The sequence below is a fragment of the Theobroma umbraticum genome, unplaced genomic scaffold (assembly GCF_002168275.2).
Source record: "Theobroma umbraticum cultivar Fairchild unplaced genomic scaffold, ASM216827v3 scaffold_89.0, whole genome shotgun sequence".
NCBI lineage: Eukaryota > Viridiplantae > Streptophyta > Magnoliopsida > Malvales > Malvaceae > Theobroma > Theobroma umbraticum.
Window position 1 is genome coordinate 2,009,313 of NW_018397271.1, and position 15,171 is coordinate 2,024,483.

Here is a 15,171-nt window from a genome sequence, read left to right on the forward strand (position 1 = left end):
TGAAAAATAAAAAAATTACAAATTCATTGAAATTTTGGTGAAAAGTTAAACCGTAATGAGCGGGATAGTACGTGGAAACATGTTGATCTACAGGAAGTTGGGGTCGTTCGATTGTCCGATGGTGGGTGCCCACCAATATGTAAGCCTGTCAACTTTTTTGGCCTTTTTTTTTGCTTTAGCCAATTCTATAAGACTAGGAGTTCACATTTCACACACCAGCTATCTCCATCATCTCAAGCAACAGTGCTCTCTGTCTCACCCTTTCTGATTTCTGTCAAACATGAAATCTGGGAAATGGATAGCCTTTGTTGCTCTTATTCACGCATGTTTGACGGCTGTAGAATCACTCCCCAAAGCTGATAAAATTGTAGCTTTGCCTGGCCAACCCAGAGTCACTTTCCAACACTTCTCTGGCTACCTCACCGTCGATGAGAAGCAGAAGAGAGCTCTGTTTTACTACTTTGTTGAGGCCGAAACTATGCCTGCGTCAAAGCCACTTGTTCTATGGCTAAATGGAGGTGAATCAATGCATGTTTGCTAAAATTCAGTTTCCTTGGTCCAGGTTTTAACCTTTCTTTCATGCATTCTTTTGAGGATTTTAATGTAGTTTTCATTGCTTCTTGAAGGGCCTGGTTGTTCGTCTATTGGAGCAGGAGCTTTCACCGAACATGGCCCCTTTAAGCCAAATGGAGAGGCTTTGGAAAAGAATAAGTACAGTTGGAATAAAGGTCTTCCTCTGAAAATATTAATTCATACTAGTAGTATCTTTTTAATTCTTTCTGTTTACTTTTAAATATTTAATTAGCGCGTGATAGATATAAACTAATAGTTGCCATAAAATAGAAAGTAACATAGCCAACAGTTTTGGTCACCACTTAAACATAGAAATAAATTACTATCACAATTTGTTTTGACTCTACTTTGCATTCTGGTAATGAGGCAACAACGTCACTCGGTATGCATGTGAGTCTTAGTGACTGCTACTGGCCAGATGCTTGCCTCCAAGTTCAAGTGAATGACCACTGACTAGATAGATTTTCTTCTTTGTTGAATGTTGCAGAAGCTAATATGCTATACTTGGAGTCACCCGCAGGCGTCGGCTTCTCTTATTCTGCCAATAACTCATTTTACTCTAATTTAAACGATGAAGTGGCAGGTTTATATGCATTAATTTTATCTTGCAGCATAAAGGATATGCTGAATGTTGATTGAATTCTTCAGACATCTAACGTGAAATTGATTTTCATGTTGTTGCCTTTCAAGCAAGAGATAATCTCGTTTTCCTGGAGCGGTGGTTTGTCAAGTTCCCTGAGTACAAGAATAGAGATTTCTACATCACAGGAGAAAGTTATGCAGGTACATATGTGAAAATTTTTACATGTTCCGTCTCAGTCAAGGAAAGCTAGAGAGAAATCTCAATTAGTTGAATGCGAATGATAGGCTTGTTTCACGAGCTATGCAAATATGACTTCCTACTCTATCTTGCCTGTAGGTCACTATGTACCACAACTTGCACAACTCATTATTCACTCCAATCTGAAGCTGAATCTTAAAGGGATAGCTGTAAGTACACCATAGAAATGTGTGCATTTTCCCCTCCTTTAGAAAATGTGAATTTGCCCAAAATATAATGTACGTTTAATCTTCATGAATGCAGATAGGGAATCCCCTTCTTGAATTCGCTACAGATATGAACTCAGTGGATCAATATTATTGGTCTCATGGTTTGATATCAGATTCAGCTTATGAGCTTCTCACTTCATTTTGTAACTCTTCTCGGCTCATGAGAGAGGTTATTAGAAGGTCGATTTCATCTGACTGTATGTCTGTATATAGTGAAGTTTCAACAGAAATTACTAAGTCTATCGACCAATATGATGTCATTGCCGATGTTTGCCTATCGTCTGGCCAGTCACCAATGGCAATACTCAGTCACTCCCTGTTGTCAGGACCTCAACATTCACCACAAGCAGATGGCCTCAGTCAACAGGTGAAAATTAAAACTACACTGCAAATTTGCAATAGTCAGACTTTGTGTGCCCTTTTGTAACTTTTCATTATCTCTATATATGCTATTTCATTGTGATCTTTGAATTTCCATCCCCTTCAGCAAGTTAGTGTGAAAGTAGACCCCTGTATACAAGACGAAACAACCAAGTACTTGAACAGGAAAGATGTGCAGAAAGCCCTACACGCACAACTTGTTGGAACCACCAGCTGGAACTTATGTAACAAGTAACAATTAATTCCTCAATTCTCCTAGTATAGATAAGCCATTGGAGACTGTTGTCATCTATTTTTCTGCCAGAGCCCACAATTGTTATAAAATATATTCTCCTTATTTTTTGGTGTTGAATTGATCTCTTATTTACAGGTTTGTGCAATATATGGCCAACCTAGAGACGCCAACAATTCATATTGTTGGCTCTATAGTAAAGTCTGGTATCCCAGTCATGGTTTACAGGTGATAAATATAGATATATAGTCAACTCTTGTTTATCAAATTATGATACTAGATTTTCCTTCATGCGTTGTACTACTCAAATGTGTTGTCACAGTGGAGATCAGGATTCTGTTATCCCATTTATTGGCACCAGAATATTAGTGTATAAGCTAGCGAAAGTATTGGGACTTAACACAACTGTGCCTTACCGACCTTGGTTTGAGGGAAAACAAGTAAGCCAGTTGAATTGCGCTTGACCTGCTTCAGTAAATCCTGTATGTTTTATGTGAACCAATAACTAATTAAAATTACATTCAACTGTTTTTCTATGCCCTTGTTTATTCCAGGTTGGTGGTTGGACACAAGTTTATGGTGATATCTTGTCCTTCGCCACCATCAGAGGAGCTTCGCACACAGCTCCAGCTTCACAACCAGAGCGATCATTGGCGTTGTTCAAGGCAGTTCTAGCTGGGAAACCACTACCAGGAGCTTGAGCAGGCCTAGTATTCTATAAATGCTAATATTAGCAGGCAATTTTTCTATTTTGATTTTTCCTGTTGGTATATATATGAACCAAATTGAAGTGTGAGATAATCAAAACTCATAAAAGAAGAGCTCTATCTGTTTTACCGTGAATGTTTCTCTTATTCTGTTTTTCTTTCTCAAACATTCTCCTCCTATTAATAGAAAAGCTTAAATAATCTCACAGCTCAAAACAAAAAATTGAAAAGAAAATAACATAATACAAAAAACATAAAAGAAAATAAAAGCATTACATTTCAATACGTATTTTGCATAAAAAATGAAAAAAAAAAAAAAAGTATAAAAGCTCAAATGCACAAATCAACCCATAAATGATAAACCCAATGAACAACAAATTTTCTTATATGCTCAAACACCAATATGCACTGAACATGCCTGATCGATTCATACCGATTTTACTAACCCATCTGTAAACTAATTAACTCCTCTTTAAATCTGCTTGTATTTGGTTTCACAAATCACCTTTTTTAAGCTGTCAATATTAGAAAAAACCTTTACACAACTCATAGCCTAATTATATCCGGACTAAGATTCCATGGTTTAGTGATTAGCTTCTCTAAATATATACTAGTATTGCCTTTTCCACCGTTTGGCATGTGGATTTCTTCTTAGCATCTTATCTTCGCATTGACTAATTCACTTTTGGTAGCTTTTCGACACTTCTTTTTCCAGAAGGCCTGATCATTGGGCCATGCTAAAGCCATTACTTTGCAATATTCCGAATAAGATTGGGGCAGGGGGCCCTGACGAATTGGATGGCTTCACACTTTTGTAGGTTAACATTGGATTCCATGCTTTATCTTCCAAATTGTGTTTTTCCATCCCCAAGTATTTAGAGCAGGCCTTCTCTTCCATCTCAATTTCTTTCTCTTTTTTATTTCTTTTCTTTTCTTAAATAAACATAAAATTTGACAATGACAGCTGCTAGAGTTGTTGAGTACTACACCTTTTCATGCTCAACAAATAGAAAGCAAAACAAGCAAAAGTTTATTCCAATTTAAATTTCGACAAAGAAACATCAATTGTCTTGAGATGTTTCTTTATATCAACCAAGTCCACAGATAACTTCAAAAATTGGTGAAGAAAGTACCTCTCCTCTCTCACTTCGCTTTCTCCCAAAAATTTTCTCTCTTCTTTAGTTCCCTATTAAAGTATATAGCTTTTTGGCATACTCAAACATGACATTCCGCCCCCATTTTACCATCCCACGTGAAAGATTTTGTTGTACTTACGCATAGGTCACACATCTCATATTAGTAAGATATGTGATGGATCTTTAATTTATAATTAAAAATCGTTCTCCACTTTGTAGAAACAAAAAAACTATTATCCAATTACAAGACACCACATGAACTTGATGAAATCATTAAAAATAATTATACAATTAATTATAAAATAATTAATTTATTAGTTGAATTATTTTAAAGACATATAGTTGAACTAATTAAAATTCAGCTTTGTATCATATATGTTTATCACTCGAGATAATTTCAAGATAATATTTTCATTGGATCACTTAAAATTTAATTATTGATCATCCTGTTTATCTTTAAATAAATCAAAATAATTTAAAGATAATATTCATAATTTTTTCCAATTAAAATATACCAATTGGTTATCTAATTTGTCTCTAAAAAATTATGACAATTTGGAGATAAAATCAAATTTGATTGTTTAACTTATCTCTTAATAAATTAAGATAATTTAGAAATAAGACTTAAATTTAGCTAATCAAAATTCAAGGACTTAAAGTTCAGCCAATCAAAAAACTATTTATGAGTCATCATGATTTATTTCTAATTAAATTAAAATAATTTAGAGATAATTTAAAGATACTAAATCCTCATGAAAGTCTCTCATTTAGTAATATAAATACAATGCTCCTCCAGGCCATTTGAGAACCATTTGGAGATTGAGAAGAGAAGAAGATTTCTGAAGACGAAGTTCTCAAGTCTAGTACGTGATCAAGATCAAGTCCCAAGACCCTTGAAGCAAAGTTCTCAAGTTTAGTTCATGATCAAGATCAAGTCATCCTAACCCTTGAAGTGAAGTTCCCAAGTCCAGTTTGCGATCAAGATCAAGTTGCTTAGAAACTTGAAAACGAAGTTATCAAGTCCAAATCATATACAAGATCAAGTTTGAGTTCATGACTTTTGAAGATAGAGTGAAGAAATTAATCAGAGGAATTTCAAGAATTGTATCTTGCTTCAAATCATTGTAATTTGTCTCATAATTTTCGAGCCTAAACATTCGATGAGAAATTTTTGTGTACAAATTCCTAGCACACTTGGTGGGACATCTCTGCCTCTCATATTTTTTCTTCAAACAATCTTCAAATTGCAAATGGCTTCCAAGAAGAATGTTGCCAACAAACTCACTGTGAAGCCTACTCGAGCAAATCCTACATTCTTTCCAACCTTATCATTCAGCACAAATGTTCCAATGTATCCATATGGCGCTCAACCAAAGACAAAAGCTATTACTAAACTATATGCGCAGACTTTCCCAATCCTCTATATGATACTTCTACCTTAAGTTTTGAAGAAGTCTCTACTATGCAACTTATTTCCTCAAAAGCATCGAGTGCAAATCAACTTAAAGAACATGATGGCTATTCAAGCAGTAGTTATGTTCCGTCATCCCCTCACCAAAGTTTCTCATCAAAAGCAAATTCTAGTGCAATGGTCATCATGACAACTGGAACAACATCTCTAGAAAAATAAGTTGCACGTTTTGTGAAAACTATAAAATCTCTAGTGACAAGCATTTGAGAAAAGGATGAGCAAATTGCCTAAATGATGGCTAGGATTAACAACTTTACTTGAAAGATGTTGATGACTTTTCACACACAAATGAATGTGTTGCACAAGTAATACAAAGGTAAGTGCGTTTCATATTCCATATGGAATTGTACCTAAATTCTTGCTAAGTATTAAAATTATGGCATCCTAGTACTATTTGAACAAACCAAAATTTGAAATTTAATTAAAGATTAAATTTAATTAACAATGCTAAACTAAAGAAATGGAAGCTAAAATTAATAGAAAATCAATGGACTCAAAGTCTAGGATTATGGTTTCATTCAACATTTCATTTGGACTAATATTTCTCTTAATACTTGTAACACCCTTGATTTTTACATGGCCTACATGTGATTGGGGCTAAGTTATTGAAGGGCAAATTTGGACCCTGATGTGTATGCTTGTGGAGTATGCATATGAACTATTATGTGTATAAGGAAGGATCTTGAAATTTGTTGTATATTTGCAGACTTCTTTGATGATATGCTGATGCGTTAAACATAGAAAGCATGCCTTATGATACTTAGGCAAAATGTTTATGAACATATTTGAGGAATCCAAAAGTTTGATGCTCAGATTGGAGTTTTGATCTTAGGTTTGAGTATTTAAGTAAATATCTGAGTCATATATGAATGGTTTGAGGTTGTGGAAGAGATTTAGAATGGGTTTAGGCTTTAAAAGAAACAATTTTCACAAGTATGGACCAAAGAAGTTGATCCAAATGCGTAGAGGGTCAATCTTGTGAAGTAAAAAGTAAGGAAAGTCATGCATTTATGTCCAAGATCGACTATAGACCCTCTATAGTCGATTCTAGGAAGGAAAAATGGAAGAAATGCAAACATTCGATCCAGGATCAATTATAGACCTTCCATAGTCAATCTTGTGAAGGAAAAAACGGGTGAGATCTTCTTCTCCAAGATCAACTAAAGACTTTCCATGGTCAATCCTGGGTTGCCCAATCAATTTAAAATGGACTTAAAAGCCCAAGAATTGAAATTTTCCTCATTTTCTCTTAGCTCTTCATTCCTCCACCCTTTTTATGTCAAACTTCACACCTTTCAAAACCTTCAAATCCATCAATAAATCTTGGATTCTAAGTGCTAAAGGTAAAGATTTCACTCTTAAGAAAAAACTAGGTTTTGGTGATTTATGTTTTCTCTCTTTACCCATTTAAAACCTTAAGCCCTAAATAGATTTTTGAAGTAGTTTAAAGCTATTCCAAGCTTGAGGAAATATTATTGAGGTAACATTAAACGTTTTTACTTATTATTTTTTAATTTAATCAGTTAAATTATAAGAAATCTGATTTCACCAACTTAGGTAAATCTTTCTCAATTTGGTTGGAATTTAAAGCTAATATTTGTGCAATCCATGCTTCTAAGGTATGGGTTTGCTCATTGTTGAAGGATTTGAACTTATATGTTGGATTGCTAAGGATTTAGTTATTTTTAAAAATGCTAGCATTTTTTGAAAGCAAGGATTTAATTAGTTTTGTGATGTTTTGATGTGCTTGAAGGAAGATTGAGCAATTTGGGCACATTTGTGAGCTAAAATATGGTTTAAGGCTAGGGATTGGAGCTTGGCTATGGAGCACCTCCAATTTGTCACAATGAGTGGGGTTTATCTTTGAAAATGCATGTGATGCATTATGCATGATGATATGCACTGCCATGGTACATTGGATTGCTATGTTCAGGCTTAGATGAGAACGTCTAGCTTGTATGTTATTAATATATGTTAATATATGTGTTTATTGTGATTGCTATTGGGAAGCATGAGATGTTAGACATCCAAGCGATGTATGATCTTAATGGCTTTTGGATATGCTATAACTAAGTTAATGTGATGGTTATACCACAATGTGGAAATAAATTGCCTAATTGTCGATGAAATACTGATGCATGATTTGATGTGACATTGCTCATGCATAAGCAGTTATTAGGCCATGACTAATTTAAAATGAGATTGTTGATGCATTTGTGACTAGTGAGCTATGATTATTGAGGCATAATTGCTTGAGTACATGAGGCCATGTATTCTAATATTTGATGTGAATTATTTAAGTAAAAGAGGCTAAGGAGTTTGATTAAATGATATGGCATTATGATTTATGAATCATTAAGGCACTTAGAACTCTAATGAGCTTATAGACAATTAAAGCTTCATAAATGTGATATGTTGTGGACATATGGAAAGATAAATGAATGATGGCCTTATCGCGAATAAGTGTTCCATCCGAGGGATGAATTTCAAACATTAACTTGACTTGAGGTTGAGTGAATTCCATTACCCAATGACTATGTGTGTGAGCTTGCAGCGATAGTGGTAAGCAGGGATAGTGGTATTAGTCCTATGTGTAATGCTTTAATGCCACTCGTTTGAGAATACTTTGGATAATGCCAACCATCAAGAGATTACTCTAGTCGATTATTTGATTCTCCACCAACTGCTTCGATGTTATGTGTGATTTGTTCTCAGCCCATTACTTTGGCCCACACATGATTTGATTTCTTTGCTAGTTGCTCTGACGCTGTGTGTGATTTGTTCTTAGCCTATTGGTTCGACACTTATGTGATTTGTTCTTTGTTAATGGTTTTACCCTGTGCATGATTTATTTCTCCATCGGTTGGCCACTGAGCGTGATTTTACTATGTCCAAGAAAGGACCACTCATTGATTTGATTTGATTTAATATATATATATGGTGTGAGATAGCCTTAGAGAGGCTTAAATAAACATGATATGAATCGATACGATATTTTGATGAATAAAGTGTTCTGTGGAGAATAATTTGAATGACTTTGATTGACTTCAAGGGTAAGTTTAATGATGTGTGTGATGATCTTTGGAGATGTTGGGGATGATGACATACCCCCATGTTAAAGACTTAAAGATAATAATATGCCTTGTATTTAGAAATTTTTGCTAGATCATGTGGATGCACTAAGATTGCAATAACTGTTATGTGTTTAACATATGTATATAATTTTGATATCTACACCACTCATTGAGTATTGTAGTACTCACCCATTTTTATATCATGTGAAGATAAATAGGCCACCGGACAGTGCATGGCAAAAGTTGTCCATTGATAGACCAATTTTGGCATTCGGTAGGTTCCCATCCAATGGTTCACTCCACTAGTCTAGTCCATACCCCTTCTGCATTTGAAAGTTTTAAAGTTTAGAAAATAATGTATTTTGGATATTGTAGGCTCTAGCGCTATGTGATATTATGTGCAAAGGGTTGTATGATACGAACCCAATGATTAGCCTATGTGTAGCCTTATGTGTAGCCTATGATACGAACCTAATGAGTTTATGAGATGAAATGGATTATGTGTTTTGTTTATGATACCATGGATTGAATATTGGACACATGAATCATAAACCTAGATTGGGTCTCACGGGCTTCACTTACCGAACTTGTGCACTGGTCATAAACCCTTAGGTTTAGGTCAAAACAATACTTTAATCAATGGGTGGTGATGTTAGTCTAGAATCTAAATTTATGTACAAGTCTCCATCGAGATATTCACACAAATACCTAACCTAATTGGGTCACTATATATTTATAGGAATCAATTAAGGTATTTTCATTAAGCATATGTTCTAATTTGACTGCATAAGGCATTTAGGTGTATATCTACCATAATTGATAATCAAATCACTCAATTTCTAAGTGAAATGAACACACACTATTCAAACCATGGTCTAATCTAAACTTACTTCATCTAGTCACATTTAGATACCCACATCCATTCAATTGTTGATCAATCAATCAAAGGCAATAAGCTTATGTTTGAATAAACATCACCCTACTCATTAATATTAAGTAAAGGAGAAACATAAATCAAAATTACATGTTGAAAATAATATAATCTTAGAAAAATCAATTTACCTCATACTATTTTCAGCAAGTAGCAATACCTTAAGAAAATAAATCATTTTTACAGCAGAAGAAAGAGAGAGAAAGCCAAATCTAGTGGGAGAAACAAGCTCCAACTTCTTTTGAAAGCTCTAATTTCCTTGATTTCTTTTCGTTTCTTTTTTGGTAAAATTTCACTTTTCTCTAAAATGCTACTTTACCCTAGACCCTTTTCCTCAACTCAAAAGGTCTTATTTATAGTCCCCCTCAAAAACTCTAAAATAAAAAAATTGGAAGTTGTAGATTTTTAAGTCATGTGCTGGCACCTATGGGGTTTTAGGGGCATCAGGGCATTATGGTTCTGGGCGGTTGGTGCCGCTATGCCAGCTCTTTGTCCAATATATAGGGATGCTCAAGCATCCTTGGCGCTGCAGGCTTGGAGTTCTTGAGGCTATGGCATTGGCCCTTCAAGCTGCCTTGTACAGAACTGCATCAGTCTAGCGACTTCTAATGATATTTTAACCATAATCTGATCAGAATTGGGCAAAGTGAGAAACATGAACATTGTAGCTCTTATTCTTATATTTTTAGTGGTTCAAGAATCACATTGATTAGAGTTTTTTAGCATGAGTTATGGTTAAGAAACCATAACATGTTTTGTGAAAGTCTACACCTAGCCATCCTTGCATGTTTCATCATCCATTAAGCTTTATGCACTTGAGAATCTTCAAAAACAAAGATCGTAATTAATGGTGGCTCAAATTGGGACTTTTAACATGAAATTGAACTAAAATTACTTGAATTAAAATAATTCAACATGCTTTGAACTTATTAACAATAAACATAAAAACTACCTAAAACCATTTTAAAAACACAAGGACTTAGATGATTTCATGTCCAAAAATTTGAAAGATAACTCTATGTAATAGAGTTATCACACCCAAAATTTAATATTTTTCTAGCCTTCGAGCTAAACCTTAAAATAAAGGAAAGAAACACGAAAGATGAAAACTTCTGCTACAAGTCGGTTGCATTAAATCCAAGATCACATTTGCTTTCCTTGTAAGTTATCTTATTCCCTCAACTCAAAGAAAAGCATAAATATTATTCAAGTTCACATTTCAACTTAATTGCAAGCTCATTTTCAAATGGATTTCCATGTGTGTGTGTGTATAGTTTTTACAATGAACATCATGCCATTTAGATAGGTTTATGCTGATGCAAGATTCAAATTTAGTCTAAAGTTTTGTAAGTTTGTTTTTCATCTCTCTCTCCACTATTGTAAATTAGCACATAATCAAGGATCCCTATGACTTTGTTAAGCTCGTAATGTATGGCTAGGGTCAAGGTAAGATATGGGATAATATGTAGCTCAAATCACCCTAAGCACTTAATCATTCTAAGACTTATAAAGAGCTTTATTTCTTTCTTCTCTTAGTCACACCCTTTTTTTTAATTTTCTTCAACCTTTTTTTCATTCTTCACACGCTACATTCTATTTGTTAGTTTTATTTCTATTTTTTTAATATTTAACACCCCCTAAACTTGTTTCTTTTTAAAATAAGTAATGGGGTGAATACTAACAGAACTTTTTGAATTTTTCAAAAACGTCACCTTCTCTACCTTTTCCATCACTTAGCTCAATACATTCCCTAAGATGATTTATATTCTTAGGAGTGATGAGTGTTCAAGTGGAGATTTATTTAAAGGGTAAGGTTATTTCATTATGTGTTTAACAAAGAAAAAGGAAGAAATTAGGCTCGAAAGGGGTAAACAACGGATAAAAATATAACAAGGTGGCTTGAAAAAGGTCAATTAGTCCAAAGATGACCGAAGCCATTTCCTTATCTAAGTGTAGCCTAGGATTTTGTCTTGAGAGAAACTCAAAGAAATTCTAGAACTCAAGACATTATTCAGAAATTTACACTCACATAAACTTTCTCTAAATGAACACAATAGTTCAAAGCAAAAAACATAGTACTCAAGAGGTATAAAAATCACATTTTACAATGATACTTAGCAAAATAGTTCAACATAATACTCAAACAATATTTACATTCACTAAGAATAAAAGATAAAAGGATAACTATTTTTCATCATTAGATCAGTGAAATAAGGAAATTGGTGCAAATAACTATAGCTAACATTTTCCAAAAACATGTAGAAAATTAAAAGCTAACAAACTAACTAAACATGAATCTTAAAAACATAAAATGCAAAGTTTAAAACATAACAAACTTAAACATGAATCTTAGAAAATTAATTGTCGAAATTAATTTGAGTTTAATTGGATGTGATCTAATTGATTTTATAGAGGCTTAATCCAATTAGGTATTGGGTTAAATCGAATATGATTTGATGGAGTATTAAACAGAGCCCAATTAGCCCAAGACATTTTCCAATTCATGTTGGATATGAAGTAAGTCAATTGACTCTATAGAAGAATCCTTTAGTTTCCTTTTGAACGTATGGAACATTCTTGTTTTATTTTCTCATGTGTTGAGATAGAATCACAACAAAAAGAGAGACACACAAAGGAGCACAAAGTTGAGAGTTTGCTAGCACAAACTTTGGCTTAAGGATTCACACATTTTTAGTCAAGAGTTCAACAAAGCATTATGTGGATCACCATTAGAGGCAAGACAATTGTGCTACTATGGTTTGATAAGTCCTAATTGGTTTACAAAAGTCCAAAATGAAAAGCCAAAAAAGACTCCACCAAAGAAAGCAAACATCAAACTTTCAAGTATGTCGAAATCATTCTCTTGTGATTTTTCTTGATTAGTTTCAATTAAAGCGATCTATGGCTTAGGGGATTAAAATTTTAATAATATTTTGCTGCATATAATCACCTTAGCATGATTTAAATCCCCTTCACAAAACACATCAACAAAGTGATTTTCCACTCATTCTAGTAACAAATCAACGACCATCAAGACAACTTGACCAAATATGTTGATTATGCCAAAACAACACATGTTAGTAGGTCTTAAATGGTGACCAAGGATTGATAGAAGGCAATGACTTTTGACATTTCCTAGATTTCTTGTGAAAATCAGGTGAAATTAAAAAGGTAGAAAAAATTCCTAAACTTGACACTTACAATTCCTTACGATTACGAAGGTTGATTGCAGCACACAATCACAAGAAATATTTACCGTAAATTCTCTGATAACTATTCTATTGATCAAAAGCCATTGAATTTAACATTTATAAGCTAAGTCCTAAATCTTAATATAGCAGCTAAATACCAAACATAACTCTAAAGTCCATAAAATGTAAAATAAGTAACAAAGTTTATAAATCTTAAATAATTTAATCCTATAGTAGCTTCTTTGCATTTTTCTATTAATATAGCAATCATGTAGTGTTCCCAAACTATCCTAATCTTTGTATAGATGACACCTTGAACAAATTTCAAAAAAGAAATAATATCATTAGTGAAAGCAAGTCCACAAACATAGCCTTTAAATTCTAGAAACTACATGACTGCCTCATACAATAGCATCAACATGGCAGCAACCCACTCCTACACACACCAAAAAAGAAAAAGAATAGTTGAAAAGAGAAATATAGAATCTTATATACTCCATGGCTAATTTTTTACATCAAAACTGTCTTAATAAGTCAATGTTAAATATAAAGGATTGTAATCAACATAGTGGATTGAGATGTTTTGCAAAGACTATCATCTCCCACATAAGCCTTGAGGATGAAAAATTGAATTTTTTTCACTGTAGTTATGCATGATGGTGCATTGAATACATGGCAATGACATATATACTACCGCAAAAAAGCTTTTAGGCTAAAAGTAATAAAGCACAGATCATATAAATAGTTCTCTCATGTTTAAATAGGTAAAATCTACAATACCCATTACATCATAAAATTTATCAAATCATTTGTAAGAAAATTTGCATATTACAAAAAAAATTATGGAATAATTTTACTCTAGTTAATTAGTATTAGCGTTTTATCTTTTCAAAACTAAAGCATGAAAATTCAATAATAGAGCTTTAGCCTAACAATGGAGAAAGTGTGCCTTTTTTCTCTAGAAACGAGAGTTTTCTGCTCTTGTATTTTAAGAATATTTTTTAAAATTAAGTTAAAACTGTTTGATAAATTTGCTTTTATAAGCTTTTGTTTATAGATAACCTATTTGGCAAAACAACTTATACAAGCTCTAATTTTGCTTAACATTACCATAAGTGGTATTTAATAAATAATTTTCTATTAATTACAAATTTCTTTGTTTACAATGGAAAAAAGTTAACTTTATTTTTAGTTATGAATGAAATTCCTAGTTTTCCACACTTACAAATCTTATCCATATGAACTTGAAGTAAAATTTTGGTACCAAATCCCACTTTGCATTATGTTTTGGTTTTTCAAAAGGCTCAAAATTAGGGGGAGGCATTTTTTGGCTAGTCATAAACTGCAACAAGACATATAAAGCAATAAATCTTGTGTCATCACTACCAAAGAACTTATCATTCGACCAAGATGGTCCATTAGGACCAATTATGCATTACACCAAATACAATTAAGCTAAGATGCATAACAAGGCGGAAGATGCTAAAAATTCACACAAGTATATGTCACTCATAAATCATCCAACATAACTCCAAATCCTACATAACTTTTAGGGATACTTCCAACAAAACTCGAAAATAGGCAAATTACCATGAATCATATCCACAAAATAACAATAGTTTCTAGAAAAGTGTCAGTTAGTTATTTGGATACAATTTTAATCATTTACAACTTTAATAAAGTTTGATACAGATCAAACCTCAATAAATTTACCTAAACTTTGGAATAGAAAAAAGATTATATTAGAACAAAAACAACCAAATAAGACTATTGGGATGTGGAGTTACCCTATACTAGTTTATCAACCATATGGTGATCTAAACCCAAAATAAGGGACCCCTCAAGCAAGATCTTTCAACAATTTTAATGGGTCTAGGATCTTTACATGAAACCCAAAATGCAAGCTTTGATTCTCTAAGCTGTTTAACAAGAACTCAAATGCATATTTCAAAATTAAAAGATAATTAAAGTGAAAAATAAAGAGAGATTCCAAAGCCCAAAAAAAAAAACAAAACAACATAAATAAATTGAAAAACAAAACAAAAAGAACAAAAGGAAATGATACCTGAATATAGTTTGAAAATGTAAGTCTTAATTTCTCTTAATCTTTATAAAGATAAAAAAAAACCCAAATTTCGCTATTTTGTTACTGGTTCTTCTACTTTTTTCTTTCTTGTAGTCTTTACAGAGAGAGGTAAAGGAAAAGGAGATCATGATTTGCATTGGAAAGGGATGATTTACAAAGAGAGAGGAAGAAGAGAAGGAGATCGGTTGAGATAGAGGGTATTTTTTAGAGAAAAATGTTGGAATTATTTTTAATAGACAAGGACATTTTTGAAATAAAGAGAATTCTTCTGAAAAGCTAATTACTCTATAATATAGAGTTATTTGGTCTTAATTTTGAAAGTAAATTGGCTTAGTTCTT

General features: G+C 33.0%; 1 protein-coding gene across 1 annotated transcript; it reads left to right on the top strand.

The window, feature by feature from the left end:
• Positions 1–222: 222 nt before the first annotated feature.
• On the top strand, positions 223–3,083 carry LOC110426501 (serine carboxypeptidase-like 45). The gene is made up of 10 exons (XM_021441727.2): positions 223–518; positions 627–728; positions 1,061–1,156; positions 1,264–1,356; positions 1,493–1,563; positions 1,658–1,990; positions 2,111–2,235; positions 2,375–2,464; positions 2,559–2,676; positions 2,791–3,083. The coding sequence occupies exons 1-10, from the start codon at positions 281–283 to the stop codon at positions 2,935–2,937; spliced, it is 1,413 nt and encodes a 470-aa protein (XP_021297402.1). The 5' UTR covers positions 223–280; the 3' UTR covers positions 2,938–3,083.
• The last annotated feature ends 12,088 nt before the right edge of the window (positions 3,084–15,171 follow it).